At 37.3% G+C, this 24807-nt stretch overlaps 1 protein-coding gene across 1 annotated transcript in view; it reads right to left on the bottom strand.

Moving 5' to 3' along the window:
- The window catches only part of LOC146729931 (uncharacterized), a 60892-nt gene extending 47161 nt beyond the window's left edge, over positions 1-13731 (bottom strand). The window contains exons 1-2 of the mRNA XM_085494709.1: positions 13592-13731; positions 2921-3420 (exon numbers count right to left, since the gene is read on the bottom strand). Of these exons, the coding sequence (XP_085350835.1) occupies positions 2921-3356 (436 nt within the window). The 5' untranslated portion in view covers positions 3357-3420; positions 13592-13731. The remainder of the gene's footprint in view (positions 1-2920; positions 3421-13591) is intronic.
- Positions 13732-24807: the final 11076 nt, after the last annotated feature.

Raw genomic sequence — 24807 nt, 5'->3', positions numbered from 1 at the left:
TTGTATCTAATACAGATTTTACAGTAATATGCACAACATTAAATCAACACAAACCAGGTCTGTGTCAGAGCACAAACAATTGTGTGTGTATGAAAACAGTTTTGAACGGTTTTATCAGACTATCTATTAAAAATACGTTTAAAATCGGCTTACTGTATGCAGATTACCCATGAAAAATGAGCTTAAAATTGGTTATTTGATCCAGATTAGATATTTATGTAAGGATTTCAACTAAGAACTACAATTAGGTTCCATAAGACTCCAAAATGTAGCCATTCTAAAACTACAATTTCATATTAATTATTTGGTGGATTTTCATAATTTATACCGGTTTAAAAAATTTGATTGCTAGCATCATTCTTTGGTTCTCCAAAATTACATTTATCACAGATTTCTTTTCTTGGACCAATGGTTCAGGACTTATTTAAGCTAATTTTTGTTGTTTATTTTAAGTTTGATCAGTTAAGATTTCACCATCATATGGTATTCTAATTTTAAAACTAATTATTTTAATTCTGTGTTTTATAGCTATAAAACATTGTGAAAACCTGAGGGATTGTGTTTCAATAGAAATTTTGGTTTTCTATCAACAAATGATTTGTGATTTAATCAAGAATTCACTGTAATTTGGGATTCTATTTTTTTTAATTTAAGGTATGTGGTTATGAAACACCTATGTACCAAGCTATTCCTTATTTTTGTTTATTTTTATTTATTTGTTGCAACTCCCAATGGAAATTAGAAAATTATTCATAGCAAAAAATTATAAGCACAGGTTAGTTGGTGAGTTACATCACCATTTTATGAATGATTGGTAAGATATTTAAAAAAAAAATAAAACTGTAAATATGATGTAAATTTGATAATTAATGGATATTCTGAACCATGCATAATCCCAGAGAAATTATGTCATAAGTTTCATTGCAATCAGAGAGTGGTTCTATATCAGCGAGTGGAACAGATAATAAAACAAATGTGATATCCTGCTACCAGTAGATTTTTTTTAGCTTATTTTTTCCGATAAACTAATTTCTTCGGATATTACAAGAACATAATAATGGACTAACTACAGATTAGAAAAATGATTAGAGAAAAGTTATTTGCCATGATATTAAATCATTTTTTACAAAAAAGTTCTAAATCTCAATAAATACCATTCACTAAACAAAGAAAAATACAAGAAGTGACCATGGCTAATTTGCAAGAAAAGAAAAGTGGAAATAATCTACCAAACTGTTGACCTTTGTTGAAACATCATTTCAGTCATGTTCAAGTTCAAGAACACAAATAAAAAATGATGACAATAAAAAAAAAATTCCAGAGGAACAAATGAAAACAACTGATGGGTACATTATACTAGAGTCAAATCATTAAGAGAAACTATGATATACAAGAACACAACTGTTTAGGGATGTGACATGAAAAATAATTTTTGATTTAAATACAATTTTTGATTTCACTTACAAATATTGGTAGGTATAAAAGGTTGCTGGAAACACAGGATATATTTTACTTGGCCCTAATTCTAAATCAGAGTTAGACTTTCAACTACAAAAACACTATGCATGTATCAAGTTTTGAGCAAACTGTTGTTATAAAAAGATAAAATTCCCTAAGAATTATGTATCAAAATCTAATCAATACTGTAAAATGATTTAACAAGTTTCTAACAAGACTTTGATCGGTAAAGGCACTAACAATTGTTATATTTTATCTTGTATGACTGGGGTCATGAGAGCTGACCTGAATTGTGTTAATTATAAACATGTCAAATTATTGGAATTAAATTAAAAATATATATTTTTTCTTATTTTTAGATAACTGTTACATCGTAAATTAATAATAATACTTTACTAAAAAGGGCATAATTAATCTTTTGTCATTTTTTTAATTTATGTGCATATGTGAACAGCACTGAGATAGTTGTAACATGAATTGTGGGTCATCCATGTGTTTACATTACTTGGTATTTAAAATAATAGAATATGATTTAATTCATAAATTAATATTATCTAATATTCTTTTTTCAAATTTGTTCCCATTCAGATACAATTCACATAAACTATGCATGCTTACAAGATTAGCAGATTTCAAAAATACTGTCATTTTATCTCAACATTGACTGTGGATCATTTGATATGGGAGTTATTTTTGAGTTTTGAGAGGACTGGAAGAAAAACGGAATTATATTTGATTCTATTGTCAATTTCGTTCCCTGTTTTGAAAATTATTACACAATATCTGTTTCAGTGTTATTTGATGTCCCTTGTACTGTGCTGGAATTCTCTATACTCCGATTACCTACTCGTGTTTACAAACTGTAACGTGTCATGATCAGTTGGCACTGATACATGCATATAGTGTTTTTGAACTGGCACATGTCAATATTGTCATCATCAGTTGTTTGACCGAGTTCAAGTCACATTGTGAGCACAGTACTTCTGATCAATGAAATAAAGGTTTGACACTGACCTCATAGTCTCTGTTTTAGGATAATGGTTACAATTCTTGGATTTAAATTGATAAATCTCAGCAACTATAATCCACTCGCCAACGAACGAGTCTAACGCAAACACGTTGATTACACATTCTATATTTTTAGCCCAACATTCGATTTACAATTTTATAAAGAACACATTGTAAAATTCAAAATAACTTTCACTGATATTCACACTGCCTGTGCATTTCATTTTTGACAATGGCAATAGCTAAAATCAATCTTTGATTAAAATAAAAATTCGGGTTTTCGGTTGGTCACGTGACCATTCGAGACCCCCCCCCCCAACGGGTCTTAAATTTTTAAAACTCACTTTTAATTTTTTTTTTGCATTTTGAAAAAAATATTCAAATTTGGTCACGTGCTCAACTTTTGTTTATTGTTTACCTGGATTTGTTTGTTTATTTGTTTATTTGTGTTTACCTTTTCTTTTAAACACTTTATCAAATAGTTTTCTGATTTCCGTCTTGTTGTTCTCAATCCTCACATCTTCTTCTAAAATACCGTCTATGACGTCACAGGTGAACGTCTTCAGATTCTTTAGTCTTCTCAAAGACACGGGTAGATCTATCAATGGGTTGCCATCCAGGGACAGCCATTCTAGTTGTGAAAGGTTTCCAATGTTATCTGGAATTGTTCTCAGATTGTTGTCAGATAACAACAGTACTTTCAGGTGACGTAAACAAGAAATATTGTCTGGAATTTCTGAAATATTGTTTCCTTGCAGCCATATCTGCACAACATTTCTACGACTTTCATCAAAGACTTCACTCGGAAATTTACTCAATCCACAGTTATGAGCAATGTAATACAAACCACCACCTGGCCACTCCACCCAATGTGGTGTGTTTGAAGTCATGATATATCAGTGTTGCTATAACAACGACCACAACAACACTAATCACCAATTTCACACATTCCATCTAAAAATAGAACATAATGACGTCATTACTTGCACGTGATCATTACACTGTAGTCTGCCGTTTTGAAGACAACACAACCTGTCGGCTCCGTTCGCAAATACTCTCAAAATCGCGTGTATAAGTTGATATCTGACGTCATACATACATTATTAGGTAAAGTAGAGTTTTCTGATATTTATTAAGCACTCACAATTTATGAATAAAACATATTTTATAAAAAAATTGGAAATTTAGTGTCTAAATATTTCCTGTTCATTTTTTGTGTTTTTTGCGCATGCGCAGTAGGGTGGTACGTCCGCTGTGTTGAGAGAACTTCGCCGAATTTCACGAAATTCTCAGTATTATCAGATTCAATTTTGTATTTCATAAATACAGAAGCATCTCTGCTAACACTACTTGTAAAGTTTGTTTTCATTTTCACTGAATTCGTTTTATATTCTGCGCTGTTTGAGTTTTATATTACCGTGAGTTGTAAACAAGATTTCGCGACGTAAGTCTGACTGAATTTCATTCCAAAAACGTGGAATATTGTAGTTTAACTGGCTTCTTGTTACAATGTATTTACAACAACATAACCTTCGAAACAGCTGTGTCATGACCTAGTCAGTGAAATTTACAAAATAAACGTATTTTCGTTGAAAACATCACTGACAGTTTGACAAGCATTCCAAATATGGTGTCAATAAACACTCACTGATTTATGTATATAGTAGTATCAACTCTGACACGTTTGTGAATATAGTGGTTGTATTTAGAGTAGATCTCTGAGTTTGAAATGTGAATAGGTAATATTGTGAGAGTCAGAATATGTTTACAATATTTTCACACAGATCTATTCATGGGGACACGTCAAATGAACGGCGTTCCAAAACATAGCAATGAAATCTAGAACTTACAACCAAAACTAACGTCCAAAACTAACGTCCTTCTTCGGGAATGCCCGGTGGGGTTATATTTCATCTGTTGTGGTGATGATTACTGTCAATAAAAGTGGACTACAGTGTACAGTCCTGAGTGGAAACTGTACACATATGTACATATTTAATATTAGTAAATGTGATAGTATTTACCAAAAAGTTAACATTGAATAATCACACGACGCAATTTGTTGTTTATTTGTATCCTAGTCCCTGTGTACAATCACAGAGCCCCATGTTTTATTATACGAATGGTTTGCCAATAAAAACATACGACACTGGTTTGTTCTGAGAGTACGAGTGTTGAGTACACGTCAAAAACTCAACACACCAAACGAGTCGGAGTAACTCGTTTCAAATTGTTGTATTTTTACGATCTTGGCACGATACAACCACCAGAGGCAAACAGCGTTCAACTTGTTATTAGGAAAATCGTGGAAACATGTTACCAGGCAACATGTTGATACATTTTATCTTTTCGAAAATGATTGACAGGCCACCTTTCGAGGTCAAATGTCGCCAGGTCACGAGTTGACCTAGAAATATCTTTTACGTATGGTGAGTTTTAGAACACGCAAATAATTTGACTGGTATTATTTTCAAATGTTGAAATAAAATTGAATAGCATAATGCATATGCGTAAAACAATCACCATTCATATATTTACAAAATTTACGTTTACGTTACAGGGCATGTAAACTTGCTCAATCCTTATTTTTCCTGCGGCAAACGAGAAGGAAAAAAAATAGTTTTCACCCCTTTGTTGATGAAAATAAGAACCAAGATGTGGGTACTGGCCCCGAAAATATATTTAAAGGGCGGTAGTCCTCGCGCCACGCATGCACGGGATATATGGATCTAATATAAACAAAGATTGTGACCCTGGCTGTTGTGCAGATCAACGAGTACAAACTGAAACGTTACCAAGCTTTAAATAGGTATTTTTAGGTGATTGTGAAGTATCGAAGTAGTGCAAGTCGCGCCAAAATCAAACCTCATATTTGTGACTTTATTAGAATAGCGCATTTGCAAGTGTGTTTCAACGCCGACTTTCATTACGTCACTGAGGTCTGTCAATCAAACCTCTTTGATGATGCTGAACGTCGATTCGAAGCCCACACATAAGTGACACTACAAGCCACACCAACACAGCGACTACTCAGATGGCAAAGTCCCAATATGTCACACGCTGTAATACGCAATTACAATTCTGGTTCCCTCATAGCCTACAACCTCAATTGTACACGATAACCGTGTCGGGTGGTTGATCTGATTTCCACGGTGACTAAGCAACGTACTTTCCATTTTCCATTCGCAGATGGGGGTTCGAAGGTCCATTTTTAATGCACAGTATTGTTTAAAAGGCGGACTAATTGTTATCCCTAGCGGAAAGTCCTATGAAAAATGCTCTCTTTGTCGTAGAATATAGACGAATCCTACGGTTTCCAGTTAGATAATTCATGAGTCCGCATTATACCGGTAAAGACTCGGGCGGGGCGCGGCACGAGTTAAAAAAACAACTTTCACGCAGTAAAAGCGGTAGACGGCTAGGCTGTGGGCCGCTCCTCGGCACGCTACAGTGTGGGTGGTCGGGCGTCGCCCCCGCTAAAATCGAGCTGAAACCTTTTGAGTCAGCAACATTTGACCCTCAAAATGCAGGAAATAGAGTTTCAGAGGGTCTAGATTTCAACATTTTTAAAGGGTAGTATGCCCCTGGACCCCCTAGTAAAGTTGCGCCTTCGAGAAGGAGGGGATATTTTTGTTTTCATGATGCCCGAATCTTGTTATTATGTTATTTTTTACCCACTGTGCTCGTTTTTTATTTTTTATTGTGTTCTGCCTTGCAATTTTTCCAATGTATGTGAAACTTGCCAAGTTGCCTTGGAAAAGTTATCATGTTCCACTATATACTAATTATATAGTGTCTTGCAACAGAACACGTACCATGTAAAGTCGGACTGTTTTTGAAGATTTAGTGTGAGCGCCACCTAGAGTTCAGAGTTGTTAATCGTTTGTTTAAGTTCGAAGCCATTTGAACCGCGGAGGGAACTGTCTCATTGTATACGTTGCTATAAGTCCCGTATCGAACACGACGCGTCTCAAATTGATGAATGTCCTTCACATCAAAAAACTGTGGGTGTGTTTCTGTTTACGCCTACCGGTATCTGTGGGCCGCGAATAAACACGATGATGTTGACATCGGCGGACGCGTCGATGTTGACGTAAGAACGTAGATCGAGGGAATCCCCGGGACATAGTTCGTTGACCTAGTGCGTGACGTCATCGGTGCGCGGATTCGTGTCACGTTCAACGTCACCGAAGAGAGACGAATCGAATAGCGTGCAGATTGACAGTTATCTTGCACAAGAATACATGTTCAATTCATTTACAGTAATTCCTCGAGTCAGTAGGTCAGCTAGATTGTCAGCTGTGGGACAATATTTACACATGTATTCGTAGCCGGTAATTTCCTTCACTCTGTTAGCAATGAATAAAGACACTTTCCTATCACTATTAATTCAATGTAATGTTATTTAACTTTCACATCTCAATACGCGTTCAGTAATGTTCAGTTTCGGAGATAACGCATTGTCAACAAACTTGCTCAATCACGTGACAACTAAGGCTGCCATCAACTCTACTGAGACGAGGGAAAGTCAGTGTTTTGCAGTTGATCGGCGCGACTCGGTTTTTTGCCATAAAAAATAGCCGTTTTGTTGGTTTTCCTGAAGAAAACAACGGCACTATATGCTTTCATGGAAGTATCAGAAAAAAACGTTCAGTTCACAGTCGTTTGTGTTGTTGTGTGAGTCATCTGTTGTTTCAAATATTGACGATTTAATGTACTATTTGTGATCTCATTTAGATCGATCCCAATTGTTAGACATAGTCGGGCGCGGTCTTCAGTTTAATCTCATTAATGTTCGAGGATCACGAGCGAAGTGTCATGAATTAGTTTTCGCGTATCTGTTAATCGACTTAATTAGCTGATTACGAGTGAATTGCTGTGTTATGTCTGTCACCGTTTAGGCCATGTGAAGTTTTGGACGGAACTCGACTCAGTGATTTGGAACTAATTACGAGATAACTGTCGCTATTCTGACTACTATTTCTGACAGTTTACATCCATAGTTATTAATGTAGTGAACGATTAATCAAAAGATATGACGTATTCAGTACTTAGTGTGATTGGCTTTATGATTGAAGGTTACGCCCTAGAGTCTTTTTACTGCTTTGTAATTGGTTAGAGTTTTGAAAATGAATAAAGTTGTTTTTTAGTTGGTCTTGGCGAGCACACAAGAACAGACGCAGTCCTGGATAGTCTTGGGCGAGTCTTGGGTCAGCCTTGCGATAGTCTTGGCGACTTTTCCCCAGGGCGCTGTGTCTAATAGAGTGCTCGAATGATCGACTAAGACGAGAGTTAAAACGTATTTCGTTGTATGTGTCTTATTTGACTGTAAAGCTAAAGTGACTTTCCCGGTCCCGTACCTAAAGGGGACGAGATATAGAGACGAGACGAGATCCCCCCCCCTCTCCCTGACACGTGTGGAGAACCCCGTGAAGAAGAATTTACCTCCTGATAGAAGGTTGAAACCACAAGAACTCATTAGTTGATTGGATTATTTGTAATATTGTATAGCGTCAGATTCAGACATACAACCGGCTATGACGTCATTCACATATACGTTCTATTTCAAATCGGAGAAGGTCGGAATGTCAGAATTTGCTTCCATCTGCGTTTTTACTACGGCATTCAAAATGAAAGGTAAACACACAGCGCCGAATTAAATCGATTTGAATTGATAACTGACGAATTCGCTCTCATATCTCTTGGATCAGAAAGCCACAAGAACTTTGCAAGCTATCGTTCACAAGGTTCAAGACGTATTTGAAAAAAAACTTTCTGAATTCACTCGTCAATGCGATAGGATGTTCGCGAAATCCGAGTAACACCGAGGTGAGGTCGTTGAGTACTGGTGGTCCAGCCAGTAGGCAGTCACCAAGTGGGTGGGGGTGGGGGATTACTCCAAGTCAGACCTGGTACTTATGCTGAAGTATAACTTTTTAAAAAAAGCCTCTAAAGACGTATTTTTTTTGGTGAGCTTATATCGCTTTTCAAGTCCAGAAACTTAAAATAGATACCCTATATACATACTCAAATCATACTGTTTCCAAAGTTGAGATAACATGAATTCATGAGTTTCCTTTTTTCACACTTGTTACCAACCTCACAATTACCTACCGAATATTCTAACAGTCAACGGAATGTTGGCACAGTTAGAGGCGTGGCTTATTCAGAATGTGCCAAAACTCGGTTAGCCACGCTCAACTGGTTCATAACCAGTCTTGTGATTGGTTCTTGACAAATTCTGAACAGACCACGCCTCCAACTGTACCGTGTTTTCTATGTAACCGTTAATTGTCTGTAAATACAGTCACTTGCGTAGTTTTCTTGATTTATTCTAGTGACATCGGTAAAATGAAGGCAAGTCTAAATTTGAACTAATATTTTTCAAGCTGCTATTTTTATAAGTTTTATATTTCATTTCATCATTCATTTTTATAGGTTTTAGTGTCGAAAGTCGTCTTTGATACCAATCGATTCCAAATCCCAGTAGATTTGAAGTTGATTTTCTTCTTCATATGTGCTAATGGCGGCGTGTAACATAATGGCATTAATGTCAGGCATATTTCCTATACCTGTAGAGCCGAGTTTCGACCACACATAGCAGTAGGACCGTTACCACGAATTACATGGTCTTCAACAAAGTTCATATAGTAGTCAGCCACTATTAATACAGACAGTTCGAACGAGTCCACGGTTGACAACAGATGTGACAGTTTTAAACCTCGTAAGTGTGGCAAATTAAAAATAGGGCGGGTGATCATATTAGATCCGGGGAACGATGAGAGCGGTAGTAGTTCGAGGTCCGTATAAGGTTTAAAGTGTGAACGTTGCTACATCGAATGATCGTATTTGTGTGCCGATATTTCCAAATGTAACCAATCTAATATTCTCAGACTCACTATGGTCGAGTTTAATGTTGAGTTTGTCGGTCAGATGTGAGGAAGGAACATGTGGAACTCTCGTCAATATGGTCGCGTTTATTGCATCCGATTTCGCGGAAACTTGGGCAACTGTCGGTTTTATCTGATAGTCACGCGGGGTATCTTCATTTCTCGCAAAGTTGACATGTGTTTGAGTCGACGAGGCAGCATTAAATCGCGAATTACGATCCGCACATGAAGTCATTGACCGGGGTTCGTGTCCGTCCTGGTGCATATCGAGGTGTGGTGGTCCGCCCACATCGTATTTCTCGATTTACAATGAGTGAAACGGTGGTTTCCAAGACAAATATAACAACGTCTGTCCCATTTGACTTTGTCATGTCGTTTGTTATACAATCATTGTGTTAGTGAGTTTCTTTACAACACTCGCATACCGTCGGTTTCTTCGTTGGAGTCGATCGGCGTACATTTGTCATTCCTCAAATATCTGTGTAGAATGAGGCATTACTTTACTGAGTTTCTGGGCGCATTTCCCGTTTGATTTCGTCGATTAAAAAAACCGCTTCTAGCTTCTATCGGGGGGGGGGGAATACATAGAACTTGCCTAATGGGGACGTGCCCCTGAAATGGGTTTTATGTATAAGTATCGGACTTATATATGCTCAAGATAGGTATAAATATTCGTAATATTTTTCCGATTTGGTATACTTATAGGTCCGTATATGAGCAATCAGTAAAATACATATTTTAATAAATCAATATACAATGCAACTGTTGGCTTACATGTGCTTCTATTGGAGATGCTCTTCTAATAGAGCAAATACGGTAACTGTTTTATTTGGAATAAACAGTGATGACAGAAATGGTATATTGGTATACATATGGATATAGATTTTGCCATTATCCAGGTAATAAATGGTCACACTTTTGAGCACTCAGGAGCACCTCCCTACACAGCTATGTATCAATTGCTCGTCGTAGCTCGGCAAGATTGCGCTCTTTATGCCTATACTGTTAAAAACGCCTTTTTACCTAGCATGTCATTTTAGCTAATTTAGTTAATCTGTAATTTTGCTAATTCAAGATGTGGCTAATTTAGAATAAAGTATATTCTCACAATGAGATTGTTGGCATTTTAGCTATATAAAGATTTTGTTAATTCATGTATTGAGTAAATTCGCTAAAATGGCATGTAGCTATTTCAATGTGTTTTACAGAATTCTCGTCTAATTTGTCTACGGATATTGCATGGCAGTTTCTCTAAAATAATGTGTACCAATAAATCACCGTTAGACGCTTCCGTTTCCCCCAGTGCTTCGAGTCTACTTATATTTGTTTCTAAATCATCGTAAAATGTTCTGAAGATGTCATATTCGCTCGTCGATTTTGTCAGATCTCACAATACCTTTATATATGCATTAGTTATCTTGTGAGGTTTGTTATATCGTTTCTTCAGTAGATCGAGAGCATGTTTATAATTACTGTCCGTCAGAGGTAAACCATCAACCGTGTGCGCGGCTTCACCAAACAATTGGGCGCGGAGGTACTGACATTTTTGTACATTTCAAGCCGTGTATCTTTGCCGAACTAAAAACGTCATTGAAACTCGCCCATTTTTGTATGTCGTCGTTGAACGTAGGTAGATGTAGTTTCGGTAAGTTGACAGTCATAGCAGCGTGAACTTGTTTCAAATCGACAATCTTAATCAGTCGCGACGGGTGTATGTTTCTCTTGAAAATTTTTAGAGAATATATTTATGGAAATAATCATCTGCTTCTAATATGACGTATTCTATGTCATCGTCTACCACACTGACTATAATGTGTGTATCTAAAACATTGAGTACGTCGTATTTTTAGGTTATCCCCTCCCTATAAATAATGAGAATCTTAAACTTGTTGATAAATAATGCAGGTGACGAACCAAATGAAACTTACATCAATCTTGAGAATATAGTCGACTCAACTCGCTTCAGCACACTACAACGATCACTACGATTTACCGTATTTATTCGTCGTTTTGTCGATAAACATGGCCGACTTATTTCTACCGCTAATACGCCGATTTCCGTTGAAGAAATCACAATCGTTCTTCCATAAAGCCGCCCACTTTTCGACGCCAATACAGCAATGAAGGCCGTGATAACTATCGCAACCGGAACAACTATCAAGAGCGCCACCAACGCCAGACAGACATACTCAAGACACCGCTCGCAATCTAATACAATGAACTCTTCATACATGTTCTCGAAATTCAAGAAATTCATTGACTTTATGAACTTTTTCTAAGCTGTCCTGAAATTGAATTAATTTTTGATCACTTGCCGTAAGTACCCTGAATTATGAATATTGATAATAATATCTAGTACCTTACCCAAGTTACCTTCAATTCAAAATGAGACGATTCTTGTGTTTTGATTTTCTTTTATATTTTTATTATGCACCCATTAACATCTAAATTTAAATTAGGCAGTTGGAACGTTAATGGGTTAATTAACAAAACTTCTAACACAGAATTTACCAGTTTTTTTTTATATTCAGTTTATAGATTTTTGTTGGTGTTTCATTTTATTTTATTATAAATTTCCGTTACTAACTAATTTAGTACAATTTTGTCGGTACAATTGGAACGCCGCTGAAGAACACCAGTTGTTATTGGTGGCATCCATTTTTGCCTGTGCCTTATAGTCATCGTCGGAACTATTTTTTGCTGTTCACTAAACGATTTTTTTCTATTGATTTGCATTTCTTCCTGACCACGGCTCTCAAAATAAAACGTTAAATCAACCCAAACTTTTCTAATATTCCATGTTCCGCTCACTGCGAGATCTCCCGTAGCCAAGCTTCACGTCCTTAGCAACCAGTTTCGATCAGGTGACACAGGTCAAGCTTGCCTCAATAGACGGTGGCAGCGCCTTTGTTCACTGCGGCGTATTGCATTCACACAACAATGTTGACTGTACTAACACGCTACAATGGGAATTAAACGGTGCTAACTGGGTCACTCGTCCATAGCACCACAGGCATCACTGGGACTGTGATAGCACGTTGGTGTCAGTCTACTTCTTCAATTCTTCCATGCAGGTTACAATTTATGTTTATAACTTTATCAAGTCCCCCAATTTTAAGTTGATTAATTAATCCTTTGAAGGTGTTGTTGACAGTGTTGAACTCGTGGTCTTCCATAATATTCGGGTTGCAATTAGACGTTGGTTAGTTGACGTGTCGGTTGATTTCCGCTCTCACTGCACTGAGACTCGATCTCCTGTACTTCTCTCCTGCTTGACCGGCAAACACAGCGTTCTGTTGTCGTTTGGGTTTATGTAGCACATCCCGCCATTAACAAAAATAATACTAAGGTTATATATTTTGCCAGATATTTTTATTATTTCGGTATTTTTTCCAGCATTTTTCCCGATTATGAATTCGTAAATTGGGTCAATATGTTTCCTTAATGTATTCTGTTAATATCGGTATAGTAAATTTTGGTACGAACACAAATAAATTTAAAAGAACATCTAATATTCACCAATTATTTTTCAATTTAACTTATCTATGGTCTGTGTATTCTAATTTAAAAGACATATGAAATGGCTTGAGCCTTTACCCCTTGTGTTTTGTTATACACGGAAACCAATAGATTACCCCCCCCCCTTCCATACAGGGTAAACGTCAAGTTTATTCACAGTCCTTCTATCTCTTCCAGAAGGAGTGTGGTTTATTTTGAGTTACTGACTCCCTGTGTCAATTGTGACGATTCTTTTGCTTTTTCAAGGGGCTGTAATCAGGGTAGGGGCTTGGCTGCATTGTATTCAGTTTCAACTGAACTTTCAAAATGGCTGCTGTTGCTACACAAACAGTTTCCTGGTATGAAAAACAGTTCTTAGAACTTGCGTTTTGTGTTCTTGATATTTATACATACTTGTTTGTGTCATACGATATACAGATACAATATAAGAATGCCCTGTCCTATATGTCTTGTACAATTCAGTGTATATACCCAATAGTTTTCATCGCCATGCATGTCTTGTACAATCTTAGACATTAAAATACATTTTAAAGTCCATGGTACAATTCAGTCTGCAGAGACAGTATGACTTATGTATTGTCCACACCCTAACCATTGTGTACACTAGCATTAGTTGAATACTCATTGCATATAAACATGTAGTTAAATAGAAATTGTCCACACATTATACTGTACGATTATAACTACTGACTTTACAATCTATTTCCCGTACCTACCTGTGTTTTAGATTCAACAGCTTATAGGTGTATCAGTCACGACAGACAGTCTAATGTGGTGAGAAGTTGGCTTTGTGTCTGGCATCACATGACCCGTAAACTTTGACACATACCTATTACGCTTCATAAAGTTGCTTTCTATTTGTGATGGTGTAGTGTAAAGCCTTCTAGAATGTTCTACACAAAGGGCACGCCCATTGGAATATTTGGGAGGGGGCCCTTGCTTTTTATAAGGCCAGTCCTTCTATAGAGAGACTGTGTTATAAGGTATAACCTTACAGGATAAAAACTAGATAGAAGTAAACCTAGGAGTGACCATTATATATCCTGGGGGGGCATTGTTTGTGTTAGTGTAGTGCAATGCACTCCATGAATTGAAGTAAATCAAGGGGTGATCAATATAAACATTGGAAGGGACGTTGTCTGCGTTGAAACCTTGTAAACAGTTGTACACCAAGGGGTGAGCATTATAAACTCCAGGAGAGGGACACTGTGTTGGTACAGTGTAAAAACTAGATAGTTGTACACCAAGGGATGACCATTATAAACTCCAGGAGGGGACACTGTGTTGGTACAGTGTAAAACGAATAGTTGTACACCAAGGGGTGACCATTATAAACTCCAGGAGAGGGACACTGTGTTGGTACAGTGTAAAACGAATAGTTGTATACCAAGGGGTGAGCATTATAAACTCCAGGAGAGGGACACTGTGTTGGTACAGCGTAAAAACCAGATAGTTGTACACCATGGGGTGACCATTATAAACTCTAGGAGGGGACACTGTGTTGGTACAGTGTAAAAACCAGATAGTTGTACACCATGGGGTGACCATTATAAACTCTAGGAGGGGACACTGTGTTGGTACAGTGTAAAAACGAATAGTTGTACACCAAGGGGTGACCATTATAAACTCCAGGAGGGGACACTGTGTTGGTACAGTGTAAAAACGAATAGTTGTACACCAAGGGATAGCCATTATAAACTCTAGGAGGGGACACTGTGTTGGTACAGTGTAAAAAAAACTAGATATTTGTACACCAAGAGATGGCCATCAGAAACTCTAGGAGGGGACACTGTGTTGGTACAGTGTAAAAACGAATAGTTGTACACCAAGGGATGACCATTATAAACTCTAGGAGGGGACACTGTGTTGGTACAGTGTAAACACTAGATAGTTGTACACCAAGGGATGACTACTATAAACTCTAGGAGGGAACACTGTGTTGGTACAGTGTAAAAACCAGATAGTTGTACACCATGGGGTGACTATTATAAACTCTAGGAGGAACACTGTGTTGGTACAGCGTAAAAACCAGATAGTTGTACACCATGGGGTGACTATTATAAACTCTAGGAGGGACACTGTGTTGGTACAGTGTAAAACGAATAGTTGTACACCAAGGGTGATCATTAGATATTATAGGAGGGGACACTATGCAGTGTAAACAAACAGCCTGTCGGCTGAGATTGCTCCGCTGTAAGCAATGCACATTTCAATTAAAGAACAGTAGATATCATTAGAAATGAACAATATATGTAGTATCAAAGCAATCAGACTTGTGTTTTTAACAAGGATTTGAAAATATCTCTTTTTACCAAAAATGACAAAAATAATCATTACAAATAGAGAATTGAAAATATCATCATGAACAAATCTGAGTGAGTTTTACCTGTAGTACCTATATGTATAACATAAAAGCAACCAAACTTAATCGAAAATATCACTTTTCACTAAAAAAAAGACAAAAATATTCATCAAAATTAGAGAATTAATAATATCATTACAAAATTAACAGATATGACAGAAGTCTAAATGTAGTACCTATATATGCAATATCAAAGCAATTGGATCTGTGGTCCAATTGCTTTGATATTACATATATAGGTACTACATGTAGACCTCTCTCAAATTTGTTCATTTTGTAGTGATATCTTTAATTCTCTAATTTTGGCGACATTTTCAACTTCTTGTTACAAATCCCAAGTCTGATTGCTTTGATATTACAATATAGGTACTATATGTGGACTCCCCTCATATTTGTTTATTTCGTGATGATATCTTCAATTATCTAATTTTGATTAATATTTTTGGCATTTTGGTGAAAAGTGATATTTTCGAATTCTTGTTGAAAACAGCCGATTGCTTTGACACTAAACATATTGTTTATTTTCTAATGATATCTTCAGTTCTTTAAGGATGTAGTAGACTTAAAAGTCACTTTTTATACATTTTTTGTTTTATTGTATAGTTTGGTGGCATTTGACTACCTGCAGACAATGGGTGTGTTTCCCACTAAAAATCGTAACCAATACACTAAAAATCGTAACCAATACACTAAAAATCGTAACCAATACACTTTAAATCTGGGTTTGTTAAGGAGGGGGGCAGCACAATAGTACACACAGAGACGGTGTTTGGGTACAGTAGGGGGTATTTATTACTAATCTAAAAACTCACATTACTACTACTGATGAGATCAGTGGTCTGCCCCTTTAACAACTAGCGTTGGAAATGTCAAAGGTGACAGTTCAAAGGTGATATATAAATCACTTGTAAGGCTGATCCAGGGGATACTACTGGTAACTGTTGTATGTACTACAAACCGAAAACACTACGAATGAAATTCCCCCTAAAGGGGGGAAAAAAGGAAAAAACAATCTCATAACTGGCAAGAAAACAAAAAAAACGAAAGTACTGTAAAACCAGAATTCAGCAGACTTGTAAATGATAAAAGACAATAGGAATTAATGTTACATAGTTGATAATATAAAGACTGTAAACATTGCAACAGAAATATCTCAAAGCTGTACATAATTAGGAGATGCAAAAAAACAAAAACAAATCACAAATATTGTACAATGTCAAGGCATATTAAAGTAAATATTAAATGCTGTAAATAGCAGTAACAAGAATCCCTTACAAGCCAGGGTGGGAAAAGGGTGGGTAAGCAGAGAAGGCACTGTAAACTTGGCGGCTGCAGCGATCGCAATGATATTAGTTTGAAAATGCCACGACTTGTGAGTTAGTTTATTTACTTAAGTTAATCCTCGATTAAAGGTCACAAAGTGGGTCTCTGATTCGTTGATCAATATCGTATTTGCATGTGACCCATGACCTGCAGGCAATAGGCCAAACCCTAATTTAAAACTGGTTATATCATAACCAAGCCAAAAAGAAGCCTTTTTTTAAAAAAGTAAGAGTATGTGTTTATAACAGCAGACCGCTCACTTTGCTTTCTGGATAATCGTCTTTGAGCGCAAACAATAAATATTGACCTAATTTGCATAAGTAGTAGCAACGGAAACAGCCCGCGCACGCCCTGCCTCTGTGATCATTCTGTATTAGCACACCGTTTGCGACACATCCAACAATTAGCGCTCCTAAATTATTATTAGATATGAAGAGAAGGAAGGGACCAAAAAGGAAGAATGCGACTCCAATGTCCGAAGAGGCAAAACTTCGTCTAAAAAAACACACCAATCGTGGTATGAATCCGATAGTTCAGACTACAACGATGTGACGATACAAAGTTTATCAACATGTAGCTCTGACCATGGAGGTAAAAAAAATGCTCTGACAGTGAAGAACCAGAAGAAGTGCCAAGAAGTGCATCTGAAAGAAAACTATCGTCACACAGTGACGATGATGAAATGGCTGACACAGATGGGTCGCTGAGACTGTTCGATGTCAACATTATAAATAGCGAACTTTTTCGGTGAGCGCGGTGCTCAAGTTGTAGCGATGGACATTTGACATTGGAAGAAGACTCGCGGCACAGCTGAGGATCTCACTTCCAGTTTAAATGCTCAAATTCAGAGTGTTATTTTTCTTCAGCCGAGAGCATTCTCCCGTCTTCCGAAAAACAAGGAAATCAGTTTCAAGTTAACAAGAAAATGGTAATCGCAGGAAGAGCGATCGGTAAAGGCCGTAAAGGCCGATGTGGGGTGGTTAAATTTGCCGCGTACATGGGTTTACCGGTAGCTGCAGTTCTGTAGCTCGCTTGGTTTCGCTGTCGGTTATTTTGTTCGTCGTGGTGTTAACGCGAAACCGGGGAGCTACAGTTCCATCTTATGCGAGTTACCATATTTTACCGACCTGAAATCAGGTCGGGCCGTAACAGCCGTTTTTAGGGGCCCAAGCCCAAAGGGCGAGGCCCCTATTCTTATTGTTCGGTTTTTTCTTCTTCTTAGGGGCCCAAGCCCGAAGGGCGAGGCCCCTATTCTTATTGTCCGGTTTTTTCTTTCTTCTTTCTTTCTTCCGTAACTTTTTTCGTCAAGCCGTTTGAGAAAACCGTTGAACGGAATGGTCTGATAATGCTCTATCCTGATAGTCCCTAATGTGAACTGGTGCAACATGCTTTCAGAATTTCGATTGGTCAATTAGTTTGGCAGCCATATTGGATTGAAATAAAACCGGAAGTGGCTGTTTGACCACTTTCTGAGGGTCTAGGCGTCTAGATTTTTTTATGGTATATAGTACAACTCATGTGTAATAAATATCAGCAATAAAAACTTTAGCGGTCATGTGACTTTTCCCGCCATTTTGTTTTTCCTAAAAACGGCAAAAAACACTTAAAAATCTTCTTCTTCAGAACCACCAAGCAGAATACTCTCATATGTAGTATTTAGCTTCTATATATGAATCCCATTTATGTTTGAAAAAATGTTTACGATTGGTCTCGTGGTTTGGCCACCATTTTGGATTTCTTCTAAACAGGAAGTAGTTTTTTACTCTGGCAACACTTGAGGGAATATTTTCAATTTTGCTTCATGGCATCTGTGTATCAAGCCCTTTCAGAAACCTAAAAAAAATTTCAGATCAGTCACATGGTTTGGCCGCCATTTTGGATTTTAAGCAAAATTGACCAAAAGTTTGGGTATTTGTTTCTCAGAGACGATTCAACCAATCTACTAGATGTTTTTATATTTACCATGCCTGGCCTCAGCTGCATACGAGAAAAATAATATTATTTTGATCAGTCACGTGGTTTGGCCGCCATCTTGGATTTTGTGAAAATAGAAATTATGCAACTACATGTTTTGTATTAGTCTGATTTCTTTCAAATTTTGTATGTGCATTTGTGTCATCAGATGCATCATTTTGCCCCAATAGCACACTGTTAGGCCACGTGGCTGGGCACCCATGGGGTGGGGGCTTCTAATCTCATTAATATGCATAACTGTTATAACTCAAGCACTGTTGTAGTTAGGATGATGAATCCTGTGTTATTATGACAACCTTGAACAAGAGCTTCGATTAAAATAACAAATGACCATATATGGTCATGTGAGCTCATTAATATGCATAACTGTCATATCTCAAACACTTGCAGTTAGGAAGTGGAATCCTGTGTTATTATGACAACAGTGAACAAGAGATTTGATTAACATAACAGATGACCATATATGGTCATGTGAACTCATTAATATGCATAGCAGTCATATCTGAAACACTGTCACAGAACAGGACATGTAACTAGTGTCATTATGAAGACATTGAATGAAAGATGTAACTGACATTAGAAATGGCTATATATGATTATGTAATCCCATTATTGTGCATAAGAACATGGCTCATTATATATCCTGAAAACCATATTTCTATAACCAAACCACGTAAATACATGGTACCAACTTCATTTTGACCTCATGTTACTGATAATACAAGCTACTTGATTGTATAACATGTGACCACATTAATTATGAAACAGAATCTTATCAGCTTGGGCCCCGGTGACGCCGCTTGCGGCTTTAATTTCTTCTTCTTCTTCTTTCTTCCACAACTTCTTTCGTCAAGCCGTTTGAGAAAACTGCTGAACTGAATAGTCTAAAAATGCTCTATACTGATAGTCCCTAATGTGAACTGGTGCAACATGCTTTCAGAATTTCGATTGGTCAATTAGTTTGGCAGCCATGTTGAAATGAAATAAAACCGGAAGTGGCTGTCTGACCACTTTCTGAGGGTCTAGGCGTCTAGATTTTTTTATGGTATATAGTACAACTCATGTGTAATAGATATCAGCAATAAAAACTTTAGCGGTCATGTGACTTTTCCCGCCATTTTGTTTTTCCTAAATACGGCAAAAAACACTAACAAATCTTCTTCTTCAGAACCACCAAGCAGAATGCTCTCATATGTAGTATTAAGCTTCTATATATGAATCCCATTTATGTTTGAAAAAATTATTACGATTGGTCAAGTGGTTTGGCCACCATTTTGGATTTCTTCTAAACAGGAAGTAGTTTTTTACTCTGGCAACACTTGAGGGATTATTTTCAATTTTGCTTCATGGCATCTGTATATCAAACGCTTTCAGAAACCTAAGAAAGATTTCAGATCAGTCACATGGTTTGGCCGCCATCTTGGATTTTAAGCAAAATTGACCAAAAGTTTGGGCATTTGTTTCTCAGAGGTGATTCAACCAATCGACTAGATGTTTTTATATTTACTATGCGTGGCCTTAGCTGCATACGAGAAAAATAATATTATTTTGATCAGTCACGTGGTTTGGCCGCCATCTTGGATTTTGTGAAAATAGAAATTATGCAACTACATGTTTTGTATTAGTCTGATTTCTTTCAAATTTTGTATGTGCATTTGTGTCATCAGATGCATCATTTTGCCCCAATAGCACACTGTTAGGCCACGTGGCTGGGCACCCATGGGGTGGGGGCTTCTAACCTCATTGATATGCATAACTGTTATAACTCAAGCACTGTTGTAGTTAGGATGATGAATCCTGTGTTATTATGACAACCTTGAACAAGAGATTCGATTAAAATAACAAATGACCATATATGGTCATGTGAGCTCATTAATATGCATAACAGTCATATCTCAAACACTGTTGCAGTTAGGAAGTGGAATCCTGTGTTATTATGACAACATTGAACAAAAGATTTGATTAAAATAACAGATGACCATATATAGTCACGTGAGCTCATTAATATGCGTAATCGTTATATCTCAAACACTTGCAGTTAGGAAGATGAATCCTGTGTCATTATGACAACAGTGAACAAGAGATTTGATTAAAATAACAGATAACCATATGTGGTCATGTGAACTCATTAATATGCATAACCATTATATCTTAAACACTGTCGCAGTTAGGAAGATAAATCCTGTGTCATTATGACAACAGTGAACAAGAGATTTGATTAAAATAACAGATAACCATATATGGTCATGTGAACTCATTAATATGCATAGCAGTCATATCTAAAACACTGTCGCAGTTAGGAAGATGAATCCTGTGTTATTATGACAACAGTGAACAAGAGATTTGATTAAAATAACATGACCATATATGGTCATGTAAACTCATTAATATGCATAACCATTATATCTTAAACACTGTTGCAGTTAGGAAGATGAATCCTGTGTTATTATGACAACAGTGAACAAGAGATTTGATTAAAATAACAGATAACCATATATGGTCATGTGAACTCATTAATATGCATAACCATTATATCTTAAACACTGTTGCAGTTAGGAAGATGAATCCTGTGTTATTATGACAACAGTGAACAAGAGATTTGATTAAAATAACAGATAACCATATATGGTCATGTGAACTCATTAATATGCATAACCATTATATCTTAAACACTGTTGCAGTTAGGAAGATGAATCCTGTGTTATTATGACAACAGTGAACAAGAGATTTGATTAAAAATAACAGATGACCATATATGGTCATGTGAACTCATTAATATGCAAAGCAGTCATATCTAAAACACTGTTGCAGAGCAGGACATGTAACAAGTGTCATTATGAAGACATTGAATGAAAGATGTAACTGACATTAGAAATGGCTATATATGATTATGTAATCTCATTATTAAGAACATGGCTCATTATATATCCTGAAAACCATATTTCGATAACCAAAGCAGGTAAATACATGGTACCAACTTCATTTTGACCTCATGTTACTGATAATTCAAGCTACCTGATTGTCTAACATGTGACCACATTAATTATGAAACAGAATCTTGTCAGCTTGGGCCCCGGTGACGCCGCTTGCGGCTTTAATTTTTCATTATTTTCGCCTCAAGTTTCTACTTTTCTACTGTCGATGGGTCCCGAAACTATTTCATCAATTATTTTGAGGGCGATTGTCCGAAATTGGTCGATTTCACGACGAAAACCGCGGAAAACTACAGCGAAATTTTAACACTTACGTTTTAGCACAATGCAAGGGTCGTACACACCTCCCGGTTGGCGGTACATAGTCAAAGTACACACAATCATTGTAATGGAAATGAGGAGTGTAGCAAACACAATGTGACAAAGTACCCACGAATATTTAAAGTGTAGGGAACCAATTTTTAGTCCCCGTTCGGACGCAGTCCGAAAACGGGGACTTATGTTTTGCCCTGTGTGCGTCCGTCCGTCCGTCCGTGCGTCCGTGATCACCTGTATCTCGAACATGCATGGACCGATTAAGTTCAAACTTCACTCATACATCACACATTATATGGGACATATGCACATGCATTTTTTTCATGATCCGATTAACGATAGCCGAATAGCGGCCATTTTAAGGCCGAAAATGCATCAAAATCGCACATTTTCACCATTCCGGACCCGGATCTCAGTTATGCATGGACGGATTTTGTTCAAATTTGGTACATACATTAAACATAATAGGACCTTGATGCACGTCATTTTTTTTTTGGATCGGGTTCGAAATGGCCGACTGGCGGCCATTTTGTTTTAAAGAATTCAGTTCTGGATCCGTATCTGAGACATGCTTGGATTGATCGAGTTCAAACTTCACACACACAAGGTACATCATGTCACAAATATGTATGTGCATTTGTTTCATGATCTCATTAACGATAGCCAAATGGCGGCCACTTTAAGGCCGAAAATGCATTGAAATCGCACATTTTCACCATTCCGAACCTGGATCTCAGTTATGCATGGACGGATTTCATTCAAATTTGGTACATACATTAAACATAATAGGACCTTGATGCACGTCATTTTTTTTTTCGGATCAAGTTCGAAATAGCCGACTGGCGGCCATTTTGTTTTAAAGAATTCAGTTCTGGATCCGTATCCGAGACATGTCTGGATTGATCAAGTTCAAACTTCACACACACAAGGTACATCATGTCACAAATATGTATGTGCATTTGTTTCATGATCTCATTAACGATAGCCAAATGGGGGCCGTTTTAAGGCCGAAAATGCATTGAAATCGCACATTTTCACCATTCCGGACCCGTATCTCAGTTATGCATGGATGGATTTTGTTCAAATTTGGTACATACATTAAACATAATAGGACCTTGATGCACGTCTTTTTTTTTCGGATCAAGTTCGAAATGGCCGACTGGCGGTCATTTTGTTAAAGAATTCAGTTCTGGATCCGTATCCAAGACATGTCTGGATTGATCAAGTTCAAACTTCACACACACATGGTACATTATGTCACAAATAGATATGTGCATTTGTTTCATGATCTGCTTAACAATAGCGGAATGATGGCCATTTTAAGGCCGAAAATGCATCAAAATCACGTATTTTCACAATTCCAGAACCGGATCTCAGTCATGCATGGATTTTGTTCAGATTTAGCACAATGTGTTGTACATATGCAGGTGCATTTCGGTCATGATCTGCTTTGAATGTATATGTCACTCAAATATGAACGGAACGGGGACGTGTCATTGAAAATGACTTGTCTAATCTGCTTTCTAATTTGCTTGATCTGTCCACTATCACCTTTAACGAACGCATGAATCGAAAAAAGTTGATAAAAAGGTTGACGCACAATCTTAAAGGTTGAATCCATATACCATGTCTTAACGAGGCCAAGTAAACCAATCTGATCTTGTGTGTAAAAGAGTAGATGTCGGGCACCATCTAACTTAATGTCATTCTGTAGGAAATCAGCTAGTATAAAGTCGTACGCAATCTCAAAATCTAAATCATGTCGTTGGGGTTCAGTTGGGCGCATGTTCTGACGCAACCTATTCGCTGCCCGGATAAGGTTTAGTGGTACCGGTTGGCTGTACGCGGGTGCAGCCGGGGCGTCACGTTTTACGATAACCTCTTCAACAATGTCCGCAGCAGAGCGAAAGATATTGTCTCGGGCAATATTTTTCACTTCAACTGTTGTTTTTATTCGCATTCCAACACCTGGCAGTGATTGGTGATTATGGTCATGCAAACCTTTCGTAAATGTTGTTCCCTTTTGTAGAACCGTTGCCGTACATGTTAACCGTTTGCTTCTTACACTACATCGCCAAGTAATGTTTCCATTGCGTTGCTGTTTGGTACTCTTCGCATTGTATGGGACTGATATGAGACGATGCGATACAGATTATCAGTGGGACTGATCATGGGGCTAATGGAGTTAAAAAAAGGAGAGTGAACTCCCTTTGATGCTATTGTTACCATGACTTCTGCTGACTATTTGGTCAACAGATAACACTTGACGGGTTTATGGGGGGATTACTGGACGTGAATATTTAATTAGTCATGATCGGACGTTCTCGGATGAGTTCGGTCGTTATTACAAATCAGGGTGAGGGACGAAAAAAAAATTATAACGACTCAAGTAGGAAAAAACATGATCAAAATTACACAGTAACTTCTAAATTGGTGATGTGTAATACACAAGTAATTGTGATGGAATGTAGTGGGGAACAAAGTATCGTTAACTTCCAACCCGCCACAATATAACTATCCCCTATCCCTTAATATGAGCTACTGGTATCAACACAAATCAAAGCAAAGCAACGCAACGCATGTCGAATTCAATCGGCGATTGCCAGTTTGGCCATGATGTGCCGCTATTGGCACCTACCCTAACATGGCGTAGAATAGGTCAGCTTACTATGAAACTAAATTTCGGCGTCCGCGGGAAAAGATTTTACGATTTTAAGATTTTAGCTCCATGGACTGATATAGCGATTTTGACGTAAAGAGGCTGTTATAAAATATCAGTGGGACTGATATGAGACAATGCGATACGGAATATCAGTGGGACTGATATAGCGATTTTGACGTAAAGAGGCTGTTATAAAATATCAGTGGGACTGATATGAGACAATGCGATACGGAATATCAGTGGGACTGATATAGCGATTTTGACGTAAAGAGGCTGTTATAAAATATCAGTGGGACTGATATGAGACAATGCGATACAGATTATCAGTGGGACTGATATAGCGATTCTGACGTAAAGAGGCAA

The sequence above is a fragment of the Saccoglossus kowalevskii genome, chromosome 20 (assembly GCF_978046115.1).
Source record: "Saccoglossus kowalevskii chromosome 20, keSacKowa6.1, whole genome shotgun sequence".
In the NCBI taxonomy this organism is placed as follows: domain Eukaryota; kingdom Metazoa; phylum Hemichordata; class Enteropneusta; family Harrimaniidae; genus Saccoglossus; species Saccoglossus kowalevskii.
Note: the sequence above shows the minus strand (reverse complement) of the source record. Positions and strands in the feature narration are given on the sequence as shown.